General features: G+C 42.9%; 1 protein-coding gene across 1 annotated transcript; it reads right to left on the bottom strand.

The window, feature by feature from the left end:
- Window positions 1-557: 557 nt before the first annotated feature.
- Window positions 558-10,683, bottom strand: STOM (stomatin). The gene is made up of 7 exons (XM_003211339.5): window positions 10,525-10,683; window positions 7,373-7,476; window positions 6,498-6,570; window positions 6,035-6,117; window positions 3,193-3,396; window positions 2,545-2,679; window positions 558-1,500 (listed from the first exon to the last, which is right to left on the bottom strand). The coding sequence occupies exons 1-7, from the start codon at window positions 10,574-10,576 to the stop codon at window positions 1,306-1,308; spliced, it is 846 nt and encodes a 281-aa protein (XP_003211387.2). The 5' UTR covers window positions 10,577-10,683; the 3' UTR covers window positions 558-1,305.
- Between the last annotated feature and the right edge of the window lie 4,023 nt (window positions 10,684-14,706).

The following is a 14,706-nucleotide window of genomic DNA, read 5'->3' on the forward strand; positions in this document are numbered from 1 at the left end:
TTTTTATAATGGTAATAATAGCTGTAAATACAGAACTGACCTTATCCAGAAAGGTGATAAAAAAAATAACAAACCTTATGCTGGCCAGTATCAGAACAAGGACACTTTACTCACTGACCTGGGCTTTTGTTTTCATTCTCATCTCCCAGTAATTAAGGACTAGGTGCCAAACTGGGTAACAGTAGTAGCCTAAAGAATCTCCCTCTCATGCAAACTTTTAATTCTAATCCCATTTTAATCTTTAGTGACATTTACTAAACAGGTACAAAATATGAATACAGTTATCAGACTTGTGCCTCAAGATTACATGCACTGAAGATTGCACCTTTGGTATTAAGTGTAAACCTTTGCATCACAACTAATGGCACAAGTCTGTTCAGAAGCAGCATTGACACGTGAATCATTAATTTGCTAGGTATATAAACAGTACAAAACCTCCTGCTAAACACCCCCCACTAATTAGGGAAGCATTTATTGGACCTGGATAAAATGCAGTGTTCTAATTTTAAACATGCTTGAAACAAGAAAGGAAGTCTATTTACAAACAGGAATCAGGGTTATGGCTTTTTTTTTTCTTTTAATTGTTTTTTGAGAAGATGTACAGATTAAAGCAGACCCAGTGACTTTTCAGTGCATAAAGAGTCATAAATCTACATGGGCATAGCAACAAGAAGCATATTGTACCATTAACTGCAGCAAGCCTGTATAATTCCTGTGTGGCAGAACAGAGGTGGAAAGTTCCATTTCAGTAACATTGGCAAATAACTTTTCCTCATGAATAGGGAACTGTTATAGAAAGTATGAGCCTGCTTTTCAGAGGTACCCAATGTTCTCACTCCTACATCAACTTCCATTGTTTTTCCTGGTGTAAACTAGAGAACAAATGCATACTACAATCAGATGACTTCATCACATGCAGGTACACTCTAAAAGAATACAGGGCTGTTCCACTTCCCTTACAGGACTACAGACTCTTAATAAAAGGAATAGTTTTATATACTTTTTGAAAATGTGAGGTTACAGATAATTGGTTTTTCATCTAGTACAGCATGGATACATGCTTAAGATCATAAACTGCTTCTAATTTGGATCAACTTTCAATTTCAAGTATTTTGATTGTCCATATTCACAAATATTACATCTATATCTTACCACACACAGTATAAAAAAAACCAAAAAAGTTCCTCAGCATTTCCACTTTGCTAATGTTGCCTTAAGCTATAATATGCAAGCAATTTGGTGCTGCAGATGTTTACTGGTTGCAAAGGAAAAAGAAAACCAAGAACTTTCCCACTCCCACTGCAGCTAGCGTTTTGCACCTAAGATGCCCTGCATCATGTCTATGGGCAACGGAAAGATGATGGTGGAGTTCTTTTCGGCAGCAATGGTGTTCAGAGTCTGCAAGTAACGGAGCTGAAGAGCAGCAGGGGACTCAGTGATAACCATAGATGCCTCTTTCAGGGCCCTGGAAGCATTCATTTCACCCTCAGCTGCAATTACCTGGAGAAGCAAAATGAGAAAAATGGAATTAATTCTGATGCAATAATAAGCTAGAATTATGTCAGATAACTTCAGCCTTAAGTCATATATCAAAGACGTTGCTTATGATTGCAATCAAGCGCCCTCTCCTACTGCCTTTTTGCACTGGCTCTGCCTTTCTCACTTAGATATAAGGAACTCTGGTTTTCCTTGAAAGTTCTTTATGCCTGTTTTCTGTTCAGCATCAGGATGCCAGTATATAAAAACTGGTATTGTAAGTTTTGAAAATACAACAAGTGCATTCATTCAAGTTTTCAAAAAAGTTTCTGCTTTTGTACTTCTTTCAGCACTGCCTCCTAAAAACAGAAGTTATTCCTACATATCTGAAAAGAGCTTGACAGATGAATGATGTTTCTCACTGGGAAAACACCTTTTTATTCCTTCATTCTTTTTAAACGTTTGCTCATTAGAGACAGATTTGTAGTCATGCATTTTTATTTACAAGCAGAGCTTTTCTGCATTGACACAATATATTCTGAGCATTTGTAAATATTCTTTTATACACCAAAATAAATAATAAAATCAGGGAGTAATTAAACTTCAGAAAATAATCTAAAAGCTAATGCTTGGATCACTAAAGATCTTCAGCCGCAGTTCAGCTGAAGGGTGACAAAACTAAGTTTTACAGCTGTTTCATTTCTCCTATGAAGAAACAAAACAGAACGCAAAGAACTTCCCATAAATCAGCTAGTCAGAAAAAAAGCTGGAAGGAAGTTTGGCTCCTAATTGACTGCAGTCTCCAGCTAATAACCTCAAAGTTGTTCTGTTCACAATTTGTTCTTGTAGTAAAAACTTGGGATTCCACATTTTCAAATGAAATCTCAACTGCATAGTTCAAGATGAGAAATAACAAGTGGCTGGACCCAAATCCACAAAAATCCTACCCTGCATTCCTATTTGCCACAATCCAATATGGAAAAGAATCTTCATCCTCCAAACCACCACATTAAGTTCTTCATGAAGGGGAAAAAGAAACCCACAACGTCCACACATTGATGCCATTACCTTAGCTCTTGCCTCCCGTGCAGCTTCAGCTTCTGCAGCCATTGCTCTCTGCAGCTGTATGGGTAATTTCACATCCTTGATCTCCACACGTTCCACCTTAATGCCCCAATTATCTGTTGCATCATCAAGCGTAGCCTATGTAAAGCACGACAGTTAATTGCAGACATATATTTGGCTGCAAACAAGTATCCAAATTTGAAAAAAGACTATCAAACCAATTAATTGTCATAGAATTTTTGCACTTTCTATTTAATGGTTTTTAGTACTGATGGTATGCTGTGATGATCATAAAAGCACAGCTGTCGTAAGCAAAGACTTAAAGCTTGATCAGTATATGAAAGGAATTCTGTGGTGTCATTTCCTTCAGCAGCAGCATGTTGACATAACAATGCAGAATACTCCTCCTCTCACAAATCCCTCCTCCTTACTTATAATAGCCCCCCTTGTCTATTATTGTTTTACTCACTCATTTTTATTAGACTGAGTACCATTCCAACAGCCCTTGACAGGGTTTTGCCTAAAGCTCCAAATCAAAACTTGGCTTACCACTTACAAGGTAAAATTAAGTCCCGACCTCCAGTTTATCAGCAGGATCAATGGACAACTGATTGTTTAATGCACAGCCTCACGCTTGCATGTTGCTCATACCTGCATGTTGTGTGCAATCTCCTCACGGTCAGAGAGAATCTGAGAAAGGTTTTTGGTCCCCAGAACATTCCTCAAAGTTGTCTGTGCTAAAAGACGTGTGGCTGAGTCAGCATTTGTGATATTTGCCACAGCAAGGGTAGCATTCTGAACTCTGTAGTAAACCACTCCATCTACGTTAACTGTCACAGAGTCCTTGGTCAAGATCTAAAAAGCAATGGGAGAAACAAGTAATAATTGCATATAACTAAACACTATTTGTTTATATAATGATAATTACATACTTGTTTTACTGGACTAGTGCCTAGTTTTTTCCCCAGGAAAAGCAACTGCCATGAAAGCCATGTTTTATACATGTGTGCTGCATATCAACACGTCTACATAAGGATGCACAAACCTTTCAGCCTTGCTCTGTCAAGCTAAGATTAAATGTGATAACAGAACACTCCTCAGTGAAAAATCAGTTCCATGAGCTTTGCCATGGTGTTATTTCTAATTTACTTCTTTGCACTCACAGAGGGATTTGCAATTCATAGGTGATAAAAAAGTATTCAGAAATAATTTACATCAAAATACATATGATTTCACCTGGGAAACTTTAGTCTTCAGTGAGGCTTATAATATCACATGTATGAAAGCAGCAGAGTGACTGTATAGGAACACGAGAGGTATACACAGAGAAGGACCAAGCTAACAGCAAAGACTCCAAGGATCTTAGCAGTGCAGAGGTAAGTATATGGGACCAGTCCATTCAGAATATGTTAAAGTATTCTAGTTCAGAATACAAACTGGAAATATAAATGAGAGGGACTTATTTTGTGTTTCTGTAGAGGGAAAAAAGGGTGGTAGTAAGTATCACAGCAAATATAGGACAAGTGATTTTCACTTGTATTTAACTTCAGTCACAAGACTATTGATTAGCAAGACATCTGTGCAGGTGTGTCAGTTTATAAAACAAGGGCAAAGCAGGCAAGCTATTTATAAAGCAAGTGAGGATAGAAGAAGTGTATTCCAGCTGCACTTTCAAACAAACATCACAAACGGTTTCCCATATCCCAAGTGTGGATGTAGCTGAAGGCACTTCTCAAATACTGATTATTCCATAGGAACCTTGGAAAGGCCAATGCTAGAGACTTTAGCACAGCACTGACTGTGTTAAATTAGTTGCCTGAATTGCAAAAACTTTGTAATTAAAGGATGTCAGTGTATAATGAAGCCCAGAGAAATAAAGGGCCCGTGAGATATTTTAGATAATGCTATGTTTGGCTACTATCAAAATTGCTTTTGTCTGCCTGAAGGCAATACATATCAGCTGCTTGACTTCAGCCTTACTTCTACATCTGATTAGAAATAGTGCTGTTTTTATCTGGTGGTTCATTGTCCTTCTCCAAAGTTTGATCGAATGCCACCTTGTGTTACTGAAGGATATGTGGAGTTCTGGACAAACTGCAGAGGAAATTGAACTTGCAAACGTCCTCATAGCTAGAAGCAACCGATTTACTTTACCTATACATTGAACAAAAGATGTCTTGCAAAGATAAGGACAGATATTCTTAATGGTTTAAAAGAGAGTACATCAGAAAGCTATCATTAATATTAATTACATTTTAAATTTGAGCTATAAGGAGAGTGAAACAATGCACATGACCATGCAAAGAGGTGTTCTAATCCTGTGTTAGAAGATGAGAATCGTGTTACCTGACAAGAGAGTGGTATGTATGAGATTTACCTACTTCCTGCTTCCACAGTCTACTTATTTTAGTGGGCTTTTTGTAATAGCATCAAGAAAGAATGAAAAGCATGCACAGAAGTCATGCTCTACAAATAAAAACATGTTTCTGCATCTACCTATTGAAAACAAAGAAACAAGCATAATTTAATCAAGTCAAAAGAAAAAAAAAAAATGTAGGACTTCACTAATAGCACATCAGCAGCTGCAACCACATCGTGCCTGCCACTGATTAGGTTTCTACCAATTACCCTTTAGAGTATGCTATGACAGCTGCCATCTGTCTAAATCTACAACTAATGACGAGCAATAAACTGACTGGCAAACATGACAGAAAACAGGAGCACCAGGCAGGTTGCTTCAAATGTCTGTCTTGAAAAATACACCAGATACACAGCAGACACAGCTAATATCAGCGACGTAGCATTGCTCATTTTAACATTTTTAGAAGGCTCATTTTGTCTTCTTCTGCTGTCTGTTGGCATCATTTAGTTCAGTTAGATGGACTGTTGAGAGATTCTGCTAAGAAATTAAGATGTTTGGGTAAAATGGGACAAGAAATTAAATACATTTTTGTACTTTAGAACCTCCAAACTGAAAGATATCAGATGACATGAGGTACAGGATGTCCTCGTATGTTCTTGTACATAGTAGGACATAGCAGCATGTGCACAGAGCCTGCATATTAGACCACTGAATTTCCAGTATTAGCATTTGATGATGCTTTTGTGCCATTATTTTAGCTACTTCATACATCCAGATTAGTTGGCATAGAAAAAGATCACTGATTCTTCTGGAAATCTTTCAAATTTCACAGAAACAACTGAAAGGTGTTGTGTGTGGTCTGGCAGCCCTGAACCTCTTCCATTCTAGCTTTTAGGCACTATTAAGTTGTCTTATTTGATAGCATTATTTGTTATCTTGCAGGGATCTTATTTTACTGAACAATCTCACTGAAAACTATATATTCTTCCCAATATGTTTCACAGGTATAAATAGAAGCAGTAAGTCTACATTAAAATTACATGCTACCCAATACTGAGAGTGGAAAAGGAAAAATAAAGTGCAAAAACTCTGCAAACACTTTAGCAGATACAAAGGCAAGTGCAAGCTCACCTCTTGGGGTGGAATATCAAAAGAGATGGTCCTCATATCAACTTTGATGAAGCTGTCTGTGCAGGGCAGGACAAAAAAGAGACCTATAGAAAAACATCCATCCAAGACGACGTGAGAATGGATCATTAGAATAGATGGCACTAGCTGTGAAAATAAGCCTAAATCCAACCACTGTAGCTGTATAGCTCTTTGTATTGAGCTCAGCAGTGTGTTTCCCAGTGGCTTTCATGCTGGAATAAGATTTGAAGAAAAGTATGCTGAGAAGCCTCGATTTATTCAGCTCTAAGGAGATGTAGGAAAGGCTCACAGATAATTAGCTTACTATCTTCTCCCTCTAAATAACATACCCCGTCACCAGAAGTTACAAAATTCTTGAGAAGCTCCAGTCTATCATCTGTAGGCAGTGATTATTTTGCCAGCAACTCAATTAGAACAAAAATTAAGACTACTCTCCAGGACATACCTGGCCCCTTTGCTCCTCCCTTTAAGATGCGTCCAAGTCTGAAGATGATGGCTCTCTCATATTCCTTTATGATCTGCAATAAATAGCTGAATGTCAGCCACGGGTTTCCAGAGGCATCTCATGGATTACAAACTACATATGCTGGATTCAACACAGTCTTAAGCCTCATACCTAATATGCATTAGATTTTATTTCTCTATTGGCTGCTTTTGAGTATTTTAGACTAAACTTTATTCTTAAAAAGCAAACAGCAAAAGGAACAGTAAGAAAAACATTCCAGAAGAAATATTCTTCAGACTACAGCACTATCTGTCAACAGCAGAAGCAAAACTTCTGGGCAGGACCAAGCAGGGGCTGAAAGTGGCCATCAGGAATATCCTGGCAACAAGAAAACACAGCATAGTGGGTGTGACACAGCGGAGATTTTCCACCTGTAGTTCTGATGGGGTGAATTAACAAAAACAAAGCAGGAGTTGTATCCTCATAGCTGGAAACTGGAAACAAGCTCAAAGTGATCACAAATGGCACGTTCTCTGTGAATCTATCATGTATACAGATGTGTATGTACATATTTATATTTACATATACAGAGATCTCCTTAAAAATTCATTCTGTGTTTAAAGAAATCAATCCTCAGAATTATTCTGATATTCCAAACTAGTTCATATACCAACACTGACTGGGCAGACATCGTGAAGATGTCAGTGCAAAAATTCCTTTATGATTTGAAGATCAACAAAGTGAAATGTTGGGGTTTGCCACAGTCCAGGAAAAAAATGGGCTTCTTTGTTTTTAAAATGAATAATATAATATGGAATTGGGAAGCACCTGCATTGCTTGAAGTTCTAATCCAACTTAGCAGTGAAAAGTTTTACCTTTATGCACATCCAGATTGATACAGGAAATGTAAGAACGGTGAAAAAGAAAGAAAATATCACCAGGATCCATCCACACACACCAAGACCGGTGTCAGCATCGCCTGGAAGAAAAGAGCAGAAATGTTCTGACTTCTAAAATAAAGAGCACCTGTTAAGGACACCTGCAATGGGATTTTTCTTTTGCATAAGCCACTATTACTGTTACTCCTCTGGCCAAACTCATCAGGTTCAGATCAAGTCAAATTAGGAGCCCAGTTCTGCTTTCTTTTGCACTATTCCTGAGTTGCACAAGATGGCTGAGGGCAGGATGTGGTTCACATAGCTCTGGTACAGAACAAAGCACGCACGTCTCTACCCACCCCTTTAGCTAACAGGTACAAATACAGACTCTCAAATCCTCCTTCTTCCCCAGGCCCTCTAGCACAATTATCAATAGGCAGCAACAGAAATCCTGTTCCTTTATTGAGGACGGAAGTCAGAACCACGCTTGCTTCAAAAGGAGTGGGATGCAAATACCCCATGACCTGCTGGCAACAGGACACTGAAAATCTGATTTGTGTTCCAATTATCAGAGATGCAGATCTGAGAAAAACACAACAAAAGTGGCTAAGTATGAGAAATAACTCTCCAAGTCTCCACTCAACAATTATTCTAAGTAGAACTGATTTCATTATAAAACAAAACGTTGATTCTGAAAGGTAGTCACTGATTTTAACAACTGTGGGTACACAGTTGTGTCAGGGTGTCCACGACTGCATGCAGCATTAGCAACAAATGCACTGATAAAGAGGGAAGCGAAACAGATGAGTCATTAGATATCAGTAATTTGGAAAGCAAATAATTATGCTTTGTGAACTGAGATCCACAGTATATTTGACTGAAGTAAAAGTCATTGATAGAACTAGGAACCAAAATCAAAGTTTCCGTTCCTCATTCACACTGTTGGTTAAAATCTGTGCCACGGAGCTGCTGTAGTAACACTGAGTACAGAGGTGCTGGAGAATAAGTTCTGTCCATAAGGCAGCAGGAACTTGACAGTTACTCAAAACTTCACAGGCCATCAGTATCTTCTCTATTAGTTCACATGCCACTGTCATAACCCTCAATGAGCCACGTAACATCACGTGCCATTTTCAAGCTCCTCTATGGAAAGTTACCTACACACACTGCCCCACAATTTACAAGTGACTTCCAGGTATCCTGCAGAAGTCGAGGAAAGGTTATCTGTGTGATATGTGTCAGCATCCAGCATTAAGCAACAGCACTGAACAAAGAGCAAATAACTCCCATTTTGCAAGAGGGTATTAGCTAACTCAAACACTGAAAGAAAGACACACTACAGCAGAGACAATGCCTGGAAACTACAGTAACAAAAGGAAATGACAATCAGCGATGGTTTACTATTAATCATAGGGATAGTTTATACTAAGAAGAAAATACTTATGATAAAAACAACTCATATGTACTGTTCTATCATGGTCATGAAAAGCCCAGCTTATACCAGAAGAAGCCCAACTCCATCACCCCAACACTCCTCAGCTATGAACTTGCAGCCATTTTTCAGCTTGCAGTCCCTCTACCTTCTCAATGTGAGCTCTCTCTTGCTTGATTTTCTCAACTGTTCTGTACCCCCATAGCTTCAGTTCAAACACTCCCCACTTCTTGCACCCTAGCAATAGCCTTGCTCTTTTATTTCAAGATATCCAAAACTCACACTTGGAATTCAATCAAAGGATCTTATTTTTAGGCAGTCTGCAATAAATTACGTACATCTTCCAGGAAATAAACCTCAAGGAGAAAGAAAATTAAAACCATTTTAATCAAATTAGCCTCGGACCCCCTTGAAGCTGATGGGAAGAATTCCTGCTGCTTTAGCACGGAATAACGCCTTGGCTCATCAAACAGGATGACAATTCGTGCCAGGAGGTGAAAGGGGCAGCTCTCCCACGAGTGCTCCTGGTGTGGCACAGCCTTCATGGGAGAAGTATTTTCTTCCACAAAGACTACGCAATGTGAACAAATACACAGCTGTGAGGCAGCAAGAATGTGTACGAGTGCCAGGCACAGTGATGGGAAAGGCCCTTCCTACACAACCAGACAGAAGCCCAGCAGACTCGGAGCACAACGCTATGGGAATTAAGAGCACGCAAGGCTCCAGACCACCACCCCTACCACCAAGGGGGCTGCATGCTGCTACCTGAAATCCAGCACAGTGTGAGAACGACTGAGCGGGGTTATCGCGTGACAACCGCTCACTAATTAGCGAACAATGACTAATACTTTTCACGAGTAATCGCTTTTTTGTTGTTTGTTTCAGAGCATCTCAAAGCATTTCCTGGGGGAAACAGCTCAAACGGTTTTGCCTAATTAGTCAGTTACATCCAAAGCCTACTGAGTCCACAGATACTTCACCGCGACAATTCTGTTTTGGCCTCCGAAACACACACAGAAGAACCAGCAGAATGAGGGGAAAGGGCTGCAGGGCACGGCAGGATCAGAGCAACCCCTGCCAGATATTAATACCGAGCACAGAATGAAACGCAGCTCGTGCCCAAGGATACCAGAGCCATGCGTGTCCCGCAGTTATTTATACCACAACTCGGATTACCAGCCGGAGCCGTTGGGATGGTGGTCTTAGGAACTCAACTCACTTCCTTTTCGGGTTGCAGCGGGCACAGAAAGCTCCGGCTGCCTTATTTCAGGGCATCCCTTGCGGGGCTTCACCCGCAGCACCGCGCAGAAACGCGCCGCGGCTCCACCGCCCGAGCCGGGGAAACCACCGCCACCTCCTCCCGTCCCGCGTTACGCTCGGCTCAAAAAAGACTCAGCGGCGTAAACGAGCGCTCCGCAACTCCTCCTGCCCGCGGTTAGCACGGGGAATTCGCCCCGGGATCTGCGGGCCGGGGCTGCGGGCGGCGATGCGGCGCCGCTGCTCCCACGGGGGCGAACTTTGGAATAGAAATCAGCAAACTTTGCTGAGCGACAGATCAGCGATACTGAGAGAAATCAGTACAAAGCCAAAGCGAAACCGAAAATCAGAGGGCGACTCTAGGAGCACCGACAACCAACTTGGGGACGGGACGGGACAGGACGGGACCAGACCCGACCCGACCGGACCGGACCGCACCGCACCGCTCCCGTCCCGTTACCGTGCAGCCGCTGTCGCGCCTTCGCTGCTCCCCCCGCCTCGCAGTCCGCCATGGCCGCTCCTCGTGCCCTCTGCCCGCTGCGCTGCGCCCCGCCCAACCCCTGGGATCTCAGCCCTTGAGGGTGGGGCCGCGCGCCCGGCGCGTGCGGGGCGGACCGTTGTTGGGCCGCGCGCCCTTACCTCAGCGATGCGGGGAGCGGAGCAGTGAGGGCGGGAAGGGCTGAGGGGGAGGAGATAACGGCCTGGTGACCACCGCACCCCGTGCGGTGCGAAGCCGTCCAGGTGAACGGCGGCGGGAGCTGACGGCTCTGCGTGGCCTCACGGTGAGGAGCGGCTTCCAAAGAGACGCGTTTCTCCTTTTCACCGCTCTGTTTGCGCGGCAATGCCTTGAGGCGTTCTGTATTTCTGATAAAGTGAGGGCAGAGTTACAGCAAAACAAAACAAAACAACCCTTAACTTTGAGAAATCCGTCCATAAAGCAGCATGGGAGGTTACGCTGTGCTGTAACAGCACATCGTCCTCCTGAAAGCAAAACCGGGCACACGAGAGCTGTCCCGTCCTGCGTGGCACTGGTGCGAGGGAAGGGCAGGGCGAGCAGCCGGACACGGAGCTGCTGCAGGTGCGGCACAGGTGGGTGCGCGCAGCTCCGGGTGGGCACGGAGCACGAGCAGGGAAACGGAACCTGCTGGGAACTGGAGCACAGTGCAGGGGAAATGAGATCCCGTGCCTTTTTTTTTTTCTCTCTTTTCTTTGCTGACCGTAGGTCTTCTGGCAGGCAGAGTGCCGAGAACGTCCCCGTGATGAGGGATGAGGGAAGGAAGTGGGAGGAATGTTTTCTGTGCAACCACAGAGCAGAGGAGCTGTGGAGATCTGTGCCATCAGTGCCAAGTTTGGTACTGGAAAGCCTAAGCCAGTGCCAGTGATGAGGTAAGGTAATTTCAATACAAATTGAGCATCGCAGAATGTATCATTACCGGTTTACAATTACATCGTGGGTCCCTTCCAGCTCGCACTATCCTTTTATTCTGTGGTTCTGTGATCATTTCAGTGCCTGTAAATTTGCCTTATCTCTAAGCCAAAAAGTCCACAACCAAAACCTTTTATCCCACGCAGAGCTGGTGTCACTTACAGCTCAAACAGCAACTTTTCGTACTCACATACAAACGTACGCGACCGCTTGCTCGAAGAGGAGAAAGCCTTCTCTTTCAGATGCCCATCCCGCACCCTTTTCCCTCTTTATGGCGTTTGCCAACAAGGTTGGAGAGGTGCTGAAGGGTTGAAGGTCGCGGCACTGCTGTGCGGTTTGTTGCTGCCATCTGCTGAGCCGTGAGCGCTCGTACAGCTCCGGAGCTGCGGGAACTCGGAAGGGAGAGAGACCAAGGTGAGGAGATGCAACCCTTGTATAAGGGTTATAACCTTATAACGCAGCTTATAGCAGTGTTGGAAAGTCTTCTCATTGAGTTTTTTTTTTTTGTTTGTTTGTTTCAATAAATAAAGGAATGAAAGGATTTGATTTTTGGCTCGCCAGAGGACAACTGCGGGCTTGAAAATGGATTTGTTAATCCTTAGCAGCACGTGTGTAACGCTGTCGGCCCTCGTGCTCCCCGCCGTCCTGCAGGGCAGCAGCTGCTGCTGCTGTGGTCGCTCACCTGTGCGTGTCCGTATGCGATTTCTGCCCTCTGAAAAATCTGAGAGCGGAGCGCAGGGCGACCACGAGGTGTCAGCCGGGTCCCAAGCACGGCTCTGCCCGTGGCAGCCTTGGAAACAGTATTTTAAGGTACAGATTTGTGTCATCCCAGTCCTTCTGATAATGAAGTTGTAGTCTGCGGCGACTGTCAGGGGCTGTTCCTTTAAATGCTGTTTCTGACCTCCTAGACATGCTGGATCTGAGATGCTGTGCTCACAAATCCTCTGAGGAGCTGCAGGTGCTGTGCAGGGCTCCACGTGGCAGTTCTGCTGTACCCGAGCTCCCAAGAGCTGTGCGCTGGCTGTGTCCCACACTGAGCACATGGAACACGTTGGTAACGAGGAGCATTACTGTGCTTTGTCGCTGCTGTTTCTTTTCCCCCTGTTAGCAGTAGGTTCTAAGGGACTCTCACAGACTTTTCCCATTGCTGTTCACCATTCAGTTTTAGGGGTGAACTTAACTCCACGTAAGTTAGGACACTTACTATCTTCTTATCTGCGTATGTGCTTAAATATTCTGTTGACTTTTGAGTTGGAGTCGTATCTCAGGAGAACCATCACTTTCCATCACGTGAGGAACTGCAGTGTTTGCACACACCTCAGTTTTCTCCTGAAGAACATCGGTTCCTCTCAGTGCCTCCCAAAGCAGTACAACTGAACAAAAGCAGACTCAGCCAACGCTTCCCACGTCGTACAAATCTGCACTTCATTTAGGAGCCATGGGATTCTTTGTGGTGGAAATAGATCATGTATCTCTTGGAGTCAAGAACCCCAAAATAGAAGCGTGTTAAATTCAGTTATTTTAAACAGAATCATTTCTCCCACACTAAAGGGTGCATTATTTATAATATCTTTGAGGCTGGGAGGTTAATTGTTGGGAAGTTGTTTACATTTAGGGATATACATAGCAGCAGAATTCATCCCCAGGGATCCCTGCACTGCTTTATTATTATTATTATTTTCTGGAGTATTTCTTGTGGCTCAGAGCAGAGGACTGAGCCTCCCCTCTTGGCTGTGTGGTGGTTCAGGAGCTCCAGATGTGCCCTTGGTGAGGCACTGAGCTGCCCCTCTGTCAGCAGGAAAAATAAAAGAAGGAAAAAAAGAAAAAGCCCTGTAATGTTGTATTAGCAACATTAAACAAAATCCAGCTCTGTATTTTAGGGCTGTGCTGAGTGAATATATTCTAAGCTAAAGCAAGTAAGAGACACTGGAATTTCGCAGTGCTCTCCAATAAGTTTCCTGTGAACCCTTCTTCTATTCCCTCTGCCGTTCCGTATGCTAGTCATGTGTGCACAAGGTTTTGCTTGTCATTTCTGGGCTTACCCAGAATTCAGCTGGCAGCTTTTTGATTCCTCAGAATAATGATTTCTTTGCTTCTGTAGATTTGGTGAAGGAGAAAATTTGTGTTTAACAAAACAGAAAAAGCCTCGGGTAAGAGAGAAGAAAAAGGAGAGCAGGAGGAAAAGTGGAAGCCATCGAGGAGCCCTTAAAGCAGCAGAGCAATGGCACGCGAGGCTTCCAGGAGCCCAGCCTCGGAAGAAATGCCCCATAGGTTGTCACTGAGTTGAACTTCTGCATTGATTTTACATCTCTTTCAAAAGCAGCAATGTTATTTAAAAAAAATGCTATAATGCTTTTATACAGAAGAAACTTGTATTGGAATGTCCGTGGAATGGCTCAGAGCTGCTGCGTTCATCACCTGCCTGGCATGGTTTCCCATTGGCAGGGTTCTCATGAGGCCTGAGTGACCATAGCAAACTTTGATGTGAAATTGGGATGTGATCAACACCCAGAGATGTCAGCAGATGACAGAACCTGTTGTTTTTCCTGGTGCTCCCCATTCCCCAGCAGCTGCTGTTCTTCTCTTGAGTTTGTCTGTTTCATTCAGTGATGCAGATCTGTGCCTCATATCCACACTGCAGTTAGAAATAGTTACACAGGTTGCCATGAATAGAAGCTTATCTTGCCAGAACAGTGATGACATAGTTCTGATACTGTTGTTAGACTTTGAGGAGCATTAATTCCAACATGTCAGCCTGCGTGGGTGCAGTCCTGGCCCTTACTCCTGTCCTGCGCTCCTTTCCCACCATAGGGATGCACTTCCATGACTGAACACAGTGCTGACACGGCCCAGCTGTGTCTGTCTGTCCTTCCTTCACTTAAAGCAAGCACAAAGGACTGTGAGAGCATTGGATAACAGAAGAACTAATTGGTATTTTTGTAAATGTAACATTAAGTAAAGCTCAAAGTTTATGAACAGGTTTGATAGAGAACTAAAAGACCCATGATGTGTTTCTATGGAAACTACAGCTTAAGGTTTTTATCTGATGAGATTCTAAAAGGAGAACAATCTGTCTCTGTTCTGATTTTGGTAGACAGAGAATAAATACAGCCAAATCAATTGCTAAGTGGTCTTTGAAAAGATAGCTAATGAAGTGCTTCAGGATGAAAACTGCTGCATAAATGGAAGGTGACACTTCTCTCTTAATCATTGCCA

Source organism: Meleagris gallopavo, chromosome 19 (assembly GCF_905368555.1).
Source record: "Meleagris gallopavo chromosome 19, MGAL_WU_HG_1.1, whole genome shotgun sequence".
In the NCBI taxonomy this organism is placed as follows: domain Eukaryota; kingdom Metazoa; phylum Chordata; class Aves; order Galliformes; family Phasianidae; genus Meleagris; species Meleagris gallopavo.